Source organism: Temnothorax longispinosus, chromosome 10 (genome assembly GCF_030848805.1).
Source record: "Temnothorax longispinosus isolate EJ_2023e chromosome 10, Tlon_JGU_v1, whole genome shotgun sequence".
Lineage (NCBI taxonomy): Eukaryota > Metazoa > Arthropoda > Insecta > Hymenoptera > Formicidae > Temnothorax > Temnothorax longispinosus.
In genome coordinates, this window is record NC_092367.1 from 5,898,573 (window position 1) to 5,908,517 (window position 9,945).

A 9,945-nucleotide genomic window follows, 5' to 3' on the forward strand; every position below is an offset into this window, starting at 1 on the left:
ATCGCCGCACCTAAAATAGCATTCTGAAAATGTTGGAGCATCGGAGCTGCACAACTTCAAGTATAAGGAGCGAGAAAATTATCGAGAAGCATTTATTCATTTAATTGTTGCCGATCTAAATCTTGATAATGTAACGAATAAATTTCATAAATAAAAAAAGTCAGGATTACTTGCAATACACTTTCGCATTTATGAACGTGCGTTATAGTTTTCATATTTACTTAAACTAACCCAGGACTTGGATAATCCTACGTCATGTTTGCTATTCTGTTTCTCGAATCAGTTAAATCGCGGTTAGTGTTAACCGATATTTATGGTGTTCCGCGAAACAAAGGTTCGCCGAATTTCCGCGCGGCTTACGAAAGAAAGCAATTAATCGTACAGCTAATCAAAACGAATGACCTGCGGAAGAGCGGCGCTCTATACCGGTCAGGCCGACAATAGAGCCGACAAGGCCTCCGGGTTACCTACTTTTAATTGCGAGCACGTTTTACGCTCGACGGAGCGCGCGCCGCACCGGACGAGCTATAAATTTCCAACCCGAGCGTGTATCCCCGCTGCAACCACAAAACTAATTAGTCCGGCAGTAATTAATCTTTCATCTACAGCTGGGCGACGCGTCTGTCTATCGTCTCGCGAGTATGTCTAAGCGATCGCCGCGCGATTTCGTATATCTCTTCGGTGAAACGATCGCTCGAAGCCTACTTAGAATCGTTACTCGATATTGCGATATCATTCCGATACTGTCTCGAGATCACAGGTTTCTTTAAGAACCACTTATTGTTAGACGGAATACAACATTTGATATCAATAATATTATTTCAATTACTGCGATATCATCTCTCTGGACACCATCTTAACATGTTCGCTATCAAGCGTTACACATGTGTGACACATCGATTTCTCGAAAGACTGATGTTAGATATATGTGATTTAGAATTCTTTAGAATATAAGATATAGAAAAATCTATAGAAAAAATCTATAGAAAAATATAGAATTTGGAATATATAGAATCATTATTTGGAACACTAGTTGACCTCTTTAATACATTCTATGTGCACATCCACTACGTTGAATAAAACTATTAAAAATGTAACGTGGTCTGTGGCGAAGGTTTTTCCAATTCGATTGTGGTAGTGAACACGTTAAAACCGCACCTTCTCTTAAGGTTCATTTAGCTTAAATAGGTTTTCACTCACGAGTGAATTCGTGCCTCTAATGATGGGTAATTACGACAGCGTTGTCGACTTCCACCAGATTGCCCATGACGATTCCTCGTCCGATTGCATCCTCTGCGCGAAATTTTACCCACAATTAACCCGACACCGTCGCGTTGCGTCCTCGAATTTCCCTTAAGTGCATTTCGCGTTGTTTATCGTCCCTTAATTGACACAATGCGATAAGATACGCTATCGTCGTCCCACTTTCTAATGCTTTTCGCAATCGCACCGTGGACGCTTACGTAATCTCCCATCTGGGACAAGAAGCCTGAACACGTTTGCTAAATTTCAGCTAACAAGCAAAATTTTTCTGTGTCAGCAGACTGAAAAATCAGAGCAAGAATGGTACATTTATATGTTTCGAAATATAGTTGCATAAGTAAAAACAAATGCGATTTTATATTTATATATTCCATTTATATATTCAAATTTGATCGTTATTTCAGGGAGAAAACTTCTTTTTACATAAAATTTATGAATTTGTAATTTTTACTAAATATAAAATTAAGAATAGCTATAATTAATTTAAGCACATTTTGGCGCTTAGTCGCAGAGAATACAATTTTGAATGTAGTATTTTAAAGAAATTATCATTTAAGCACTTTGATTAAATTAATATAATGATTATGTCACGTGAACTATAAAATTATTCAATAAATTAATTCTTTATATAATACTTATGCAACTTTATTATTCACAATTTCTTATTGATGCCAATTAAGAATTTAACGCAGAAAAATTCCATTAAAAGTGGCAGAGAAATTATGGAATCCTGGAATGCTTTTACTATTAGAAGAAAGGAAGTCTCACAAGCACGTCTACCGCCACGTTGCGATCCAATTAATCCGCCTGATAATTATTTTCTGCCTCCCAAGCGGAGCGTGCGCGCCCGCGTCGGCTTCGTGAGAATACGGAGCGGCGGCGTGCGATCGTAATTATCTGCAGTTTATCTAAGAGCGAAACGAAGCCGGGCTCTTATCGCGGAACAATGGCACATCCCTCGCCGCAACGTGGACAATGCACTTCCGGTGTGCGTTTCACGCACGCGGGGACATGGACCGGCTCGCGTTTCAATTTGTATCGTTACGTTGCGCCACCGTGATATCTCATCACGTATGTACATACATACATACACATACGATACCGATGTCCGGTAGCAGACCGATAGATGCGGGTCGATTGTGAAAGGGAGAGTCACTCTCCTACCGGTACCCCCGATATTTGTATTTTCCTTCCACGAACCCGAGCGTGTTAAATTTGCATAAATCAATATTAATGTATTAGACCGCTATTTACAATACGGAATTTTGTCTAATGCGATGTCAGAGATAAGTTATTTCAACTTTCTCGTTTTATTTTTACATAATTAAGATAATGTTTTGTTGAATTATACGTTGTACTGGCAGATACAATTAATAACTCGTTAAAAGCACGCGGGTTTGTCGTGACACATACTGTATTAATTAACTTAAAGAAAGTGCCAATTTATTTCCGGCCTATTAAAAGCAAATTTGAGAAAATGCCTATAATTTAATGTATTATTCAAATATGTTATTCCAATCACATATTATTCAGAAAAAGAAAGCAGTTCTTGAACTTTCCCATACCTATTTGCTTCCATTTAATTTAATTATTAAGAAAAAAATTCAATTGTATTGATTTACATATCCTACGGTTATTTTTTAATTAAAAAAGCACTTCCATTGTTTTCAGTAACAAACTGTGACATTTTTCTAACTTGTCGACCAAAATTGAAAACTTTGTATTCTCCATTATTTAGTAGAACGAATATGACATGTGGTTGAAATATGTATGTCTCACAATCAGAAATATATAAAATCTAAATAAAAACGAGAATGAGAGAGAGAGAGAGAGAGAGAGAGAGAGAGAGAGAGAGAGAGAGAGAAGAATTTTATTCTCTATGAGGCGCATAAACGGATGCATTGCCATACGTTTTATTAGGAAAATAAATTTTTATTAGCATTTCTCTATTCGTTCGTTTAAGGGTCAATAAGACTGGATTAGCAGTGATGCGTCAGCAACGATCGTGAGTAACGGAGGAATGCGCTCGTCAAGTGCCAGGGAATCGTTGACACGATCGCGCGTCGGAGCATCGCCATCAATGAACGAGAAGAGAGACGAGGTCGTCGTCGTCATCGCTAACCTGTAGTAGAATTTCTTCCTAGAACTATACCGACGACATATAGATAGCGATTAGTCATCCGACTGATTCATTAATACCACACCAATCGAATTAAGGCCGGGCTTTCCTCGCGTGCATTAAGTAGGTCGACCCTGGATGCTGGTGGCTGATTAGCTCTCTCACGGAGCTGGCTCCCAGCTCCCAGCGTCTCTCTCTCTCTCTCTTTCTCTCTTGCGTCATCGTATAGTATCGAAGTCGACGACCTAGTTTTTCTCACCTCTGAGGTCAGGCATTGGAGGAGCGTAAAGGGGTCTTCCACCCCTGCGAAACGCTCTCGTTCGCTTACATCGTGTTCATGTTTCACGTTAAAATTTTACCCACCGGATTTTACCTCGTAAATATTAGATATTCATTTTGTGCAAATATGTAACGATAAATATGTACAAACAATTTGCGAAATATCTTTTATATTATTCACTAATGAGGCGTTATATAAAACTTAATTTTTAAAATAATTAACATATTTTAAATTTTGTTTAATTTTCTACGATATTTTATTGTGTTCCTATCATGGATGTTTCTGTTAAGATTGTTTTTCACAGATCTTGTGCACGTTATGCTCTCGGATAATTGTTAATTGCAATATTATATATTAGCGTAAACTCTGAACTTAAAGTGACAATTAAGGGTTGTAGATAGATCGAATTGTGCCGTGATTATAGCTTTCATTCTCATTTTGACGAGTTCATTTTCCAATGTCAATCGAAATTTCTGGTGTAGCTTAATAAAACGGGTCACCGATATTTATAGGATGGTACCAGGGTGCTCGCACAATCCAGGGTATACCAGAAATCGATGAGCTTTCGTGCGCGCTCGTAGAAGGCAAGCAGTTTCCCTTTCCCCCCGCAAAATAATAAACTCCCTCTGTACTCAATGTATTTCAGTATATTGCGTGATAAATATTATGTTGCATAATAAATTCCGTACGAGTTTCTGTCTTCGCTATAAAAGAGCTTCGCGTAATGTAGTAAAAAGGAAAAAAATTGCTGTCATAATCTTTTTAGTTCTATTTTGTTGGCGAGTTTCTTACAAACTATTTTTTATATAGACGATGTTATCTTACAATTAATGATCAGTCAAAAATAAATATTAATAAAACGAGATCAATCTCTTTCAACAAACAAAGTGTACACCTACAAAAATGTCGATCTTACGATTACTTATATCGTTTCCTTTTTCTCTTATTTCCAGAAAACAATGAACGGACCAGTCTATGCGTCATCTTGTCCCGCGTTGCAGTCGAATCTGTCGCTACACAGCTCATCCTATTACAGCGAATATAGCGGCACCACGCGAAGACGACTATCCTCAACGGGCGAGGCGGATACTTCCGCAACGTCGAGTTACGAGGGTAGTGACAGCTCCGAAAACAGCGACGAGTCTCGTCTCGATCCGGTTAGCCAGATGGAACGAGAACAACTCGAAACTTTCTTCCGCGGATTAAAATCACAGGTAAGCTTTGTACGAAACGCGTTGATTAGAAATAACAAATTAAACGAATTTCTATAATAAAAGGCAAATCATACATATACATAATTGCTACAGAATAGGACTGTAAGTCTGAATAGGTTTATGGTACGTCGTTTAAGGGATAACGTTTCGTGCTTGGCAGGTATTCGTCTGTGAATCACTGGCGAACCTGTATCTCGGTAGCGCCTCTCAGACAGAGAGGTGGGAGCTCCGTTTCACCGGAATTCCCGTGGTGGTTCTGGATCTTGGGGAGACACGATCAAGATCCAAGAGACGGATTCAAATCTTGCTGGCAGAACGCGGTACTTGCTTCACCCTCTGGCGCGAAACTATTGACAACCTCTCATCGTACAAGGTAAATTACCATCGTTGATTGTTCAAGCTGTACACAAGCCTGTCTCTATCAATATGTTTTCAAAACGGAGATGATTACAAATGTATTATTGCGTGAAACATATATGACACTCGATATTAATTATCAGTGGAAAATAATTAGCATTCAATCTCATCAGGCTGCAATGTAAAATTCGAGACTCGATGGCAGACTGCATGATAAATAATTCATTTACGCGTTCGAGCTTCTTGTTTATCTCTCGTGTTAAATAGATTACGGCGAGCTATGTTACAAAGCGGATTAAATTTCAGCACCGGACATTTAATGCCGTTTTGAATTTCTTGCTCGTGCTTGCCAGACGAAATAAAACACAAGTGCTCTGAATCGCAAATGTATTTTTTTAAATCTTCAAAGGAACTAAGGGATAGGCTCTTCGTAGAAAAATGTGACTTGCATTATATTACCTAGCTTCGCATTCTATGAGGTAAGAGCCCTCGAAATGTTTACAGGTGTCGGGGCCAGCTTTTCACACGATGTGTCTCTCGTCGGACCACACTCGCTTGGCCGGGCTCAGCTTCGACAATTCAAAGGCAGCGAACGATCTATGGCAACACATAGAGCGTCTCGTGTCCTGCCCGGAGAACATCAGCCTGTCGGCGCCAGGCAAGAAGAAGAAGAAGCCAGTGCAGAAGAAGGTGGTGCTGCCGGCTAAGAGCAACATCAGTCAGCCATGCCAGTTCCAGCACGTGACCAGTGTGGATGCGGCCGATCGTTCGCGTTACTTCTCGCTGCAGACATTGGTACCGGCGCTGAGCGAACTGGAGAGCTCGCTGGAGGCGAACTTCTGAGACAAGTCCGACGCCTTCAAGCTCTCATAGGATCGACGCAGCGCGGCACCCGACTCCCGCCTTCTTCCCCGGAAGTAATCCCACCGAGGAAGAAGGATCTGGTTAATGTCGCGTGCGGGAGAAACAGATCAAGTCTAGGAGAACTCGCACACGGGGGTCTCGGATCGCGCGAATGTGTTGAGAGCTGTCGAAGGAAGGCGAACGCTGGAAGGCGACACCGCGGATTTCATCGGAAATCCTTTTATCTTCTTGCTCTTCCTCCGAAGTAGTTGTAGAAGGTCTAGGACCCAAGACGGGGAGGAGATATATCGACGAAGCTTTAACGACGACAAAAAGAGGAGGCGGGATACTTTTCCTCGAAGAGCCCTCGCGGCTCCCGTAGTTTTACTCGGATTCATCTTTATCTTCTCTCGTGTCCCACCCGATATAATCAGCCAACTAGTTGGTAAGAGTTAACGGTTAAGTAAGACGTGCTGAATTCCGATTTCCGCGTTATCGCTGGTTCTCGCGCGCATCGACCGGATCAGCGTCGTCTCGAAACGAGGAGCCGAGAAGCTGAACTCGAAGGACCTGGCCTCGAAGAGGCAAAGAAGCGCGGAGCAATCGTGACGCGACTGAAGAAAGGTGTCTTTCCCCGAAATAGACTAATCCGTTAGTGTCACGCGCGCGAACTACGAAATCGTCCGCAGGCCAAGGCGGAACATTCATCAATCCTTCTGAGCACTCTCGAGAGTGACTGCGATTGATGTCCGCGACTGCGAATCCTGACTGTAAAGCCCCGGGCGAAACAGAAAGTATCCCCGAGGCTCTCTGGTGAGATTCTCCGAGTCTCACGTCGCACACCGTTCCATTCTCTTCCTCTTCGAGGAGTCCTTCGAGTCGTAACTATCGATGTCGTGAAATTTATTATAGACGCAAAGAAAGTCTCTATCAAATGTTACGGCGATAAATGATCTATTCGTAATAAACGTTCTCGTCCGGAGAACGCTTTTGATAGATTATTTCATTATCATTAATGCATCGCACGAATATCTGGTGTTAAACTTTTAATTTCTGGATTAAAGTAGGACAAGAAATTCAATCAAAATGAAAATTGAAGGTGATGATATAAATGGTAGAAGTAAAGATTCGTTTTAATTAGGTATATAAAATACATTTACCGCCTTTTTATTTCGTGTAAAATAGAGAAATTTTTGTTTATATTTTTATTTCGCGTGTACGACTATATTCCACGTGTATACGTATTTTAAAGGATCTTTAGAGATTTAAAAAAACAGTCTTATCGCACCTGCAATTCGAATGCGGCGATGTAATGTGAGGGGAAGAACAAGCGCTTTCGTAATGGAATGTCAAAGACGCGAAACCTTGACACGAAAACCAAACAGCGAAGCATGCGATTAGAAAGAATCATGCAAATATATGCAAAATGTATTTCCGGGGACATCGTATCGGTTGTATACACATTGTTGCTATTCACTGCGGAAAGAAAGCTTTCTCCCCGGCGAGTGAAGGACTCGTACGGCTTGTAATTAACGGCGCGCGCTGCCACGGTGAAAACGGCATCAAAGAGGCTTTCAAAGTACACGATGTGAATAATTGCGACGAAATCGTCATTACGACGTAATTAAGTTTAATGCTTTCCCGACTGCATTCACCATAAAATGTCAATAACTTCACGGAGAAAGAGTTGACAATGGAATGGCAATTATCTTCAATTGAAGGACAAATCAATTTGTTTTACTGTTGATTAAAGAAAGGCCTGCCAATTCAACTAATTCATGTGTTGCAGCAACGTGGCTTATTGTTAGTATAGTAATTCAAATACTGTTAGACAAGATGTCAAAGAAAAAAATTGACACCGTCGAAAAAAAGGAGCCAATTCTTCATAACGTAGAATGTTAACGTAAAACAATTCATTGACGTCTCTATATTGTGGATAATTATAAGTACGCAATATTGATGCGCGATTTCGATGAGCGATAGGAGTCGATAAATCAAAGAACGAAATACTGCCGAACAATTGAAATGCAAAATAAACTGTTCAAGATTAAGAGCGACGGCGAATACTGGAAACAAATATTGTGCCAAAACGTACTTGAGCCAATAAGAGAGCGAGTTTTAATTCATTGATATTTGAAGGAACGAGTATCATGCGCTTCCATTTGACACAAGACTTAAAAAGCCAGTCCATTACATCGTAATTAAGATTATTGCAACAAATTGACCAGCGTGTTTCCAGTAGGCTCGTAACGCTCGCGTAACACATTACGATGTTAATTAGATTATTAATTAGGTAGAATTAGTCGGATTGACGTGTCCATCTATAACAAATCCTACTTCCTACCCTTCGAGTCGTTAATGTGTCCGTAGATTTCGGTAGAAATTCTCGATCTTGTTGTCGACAACGTGTACGCTCGATAAAATGTTAAACTATGAAGATCTACAATCATCAATTCTATCCAAGTGAAATAATATTAAAGAATTGATTTTTAAATAGACGTTTTTAGGTCAAACTGGGACGTTTTATGTCGTAGTAAAAATATTTATTATCCTTGCAAGAATAATTTAACTTTATCTCAAATACGAATCGATTATGTCTTTTTAATTTTATACTGAAATCTCTTTTTAACCAACCTCATTAATCTTTCTTTCGTATTATTTCACTTAGACGTACTTGGTCCATAGCTGAAAATGTGAAGATGAGTATTCTTCCCGAGAAAGTCGCGCGCGAGAATGTCGTATTACGACGTTCGCAAGAAGACATTCACGATTCCGCGAATGTAGGCACAGTTAACAATAGGTACCTATGTAGTAATAGTGGTCATTAAAACTTGATTTTATCCTTAGGATCATCTATACGCGAACGTCTCTTCAGCGTCATCCTCGTTTACATCGCTTCGAAACTTCCGTTTCGCTGGGCGGAGAAACGCGCACGCGTGTTTCGCTTTATATCCATTGCGAATCAAACTTTTTAACGATTAAGATTAATTAGCGTGTCAGTACTATCTAAGTTAGGCTCGCCCGGAGGAATCTTTTACTGTATTATCTAATTGTGAGACGTACGTAATGCTTTCCGCAGGATTTATACGCACACTTTGGTCACGTGAGTCGTAAGTTTCTTTCAGGAGAAGATCTGGGCGAATATTCTAGGCATTTAAATAGATACCGTAACTTCGAATTAATACTAATTTCATTATCTACGACTGTGATATAAATATATGTATTTGTATCGTTACGTTTCGTAACATGTATCCGCATTAATCAATCACTTGGAGATATAAGTTCATGAATAACCAATGTAATGATAATTATTGTGCTAATAAATAGTAACTTCATGAAACAAAATACTTATCTGGATTTATTGTCGATTTATCACCTCTTAAAAAAAATTTCATACAAGCGTAACTTTTGCAATTATTATTAACTGATAGTCCCCAAATTAATTAAAGACATTTTTTCTACATCTTTTAAATTAAATGTTCTTGAATTAAATGTCTTTTGATTAAATGTTCTTGAATTGAATGTTCTTGAAATAACTTAATTTCCTCTAATATTTTTTATACGGCCAGAGGATCATTGTAATTAAGTGCAACTATCTTTTCAATCTTTCTTTCTTTAACTAACTAAGTAACATAAATGAAAAATAAACTTTAGCTTCCGCTATCTTGTTCCATCTATATCAAACATTATCTATAGGTATATAGGTTTTATTCTTATTATTATTCTTTAATTTCTTCTCATTATTCTTAAATCAAGTTGCATCTTTCCACTTTTCCTCAACGTTTATTGCTTTGTCATTTACTATCAAATATGTTTGTCTTGACTCATTAGATTTTATTTTGTTGCTTCTTATTTTAACATAACATCTG

General features: G+C 39.2%; 1 protein-coding gene across 4 annotated transcripts in view; it reads left to right on the top strand.

Moving 5' to 3' along the window:
• Mesr3 (misexpression suppressor of ras 3) overlaps positions 1 to 9,421 on the top strand; it is a 43,774-nt gene extending 34,353 nt beyond the window's left edge. For 3 of the 4 annotated variants that reach the window (XM_071789902.1, XM_071789904.1, XM_071789903.1), the window contains exons 2-4: positions 4,616 to 4,876; positions 5,037 to 5,249; positions 5,738 to 9,421. In XM_071789902.1, coding sequence (XP_071646003.1) covers positions 4,622 to 4,876; positions 5,037 to 5,249; positions 5,738 to 6,076 — 807 coding nt within the window. In that variant the 5' untranslated portion in view covers positions 4,616 to 4,621 and the 3' untranslated portion in view covers positions 6,077 to 9,421. Of the gene's footprint in view, positions 1 to 3,226; positions 3,388 to 4,615; positions 4,877 to 5,036; positions 5,250 to 5,737 lie in introns of all 4 variants that reach the window. The other variant, XM_071789905.1, reaches the window with a different exon arrangement.
• Positions 9,422 to 9,945: the final 524 nt, after the last annotated feature.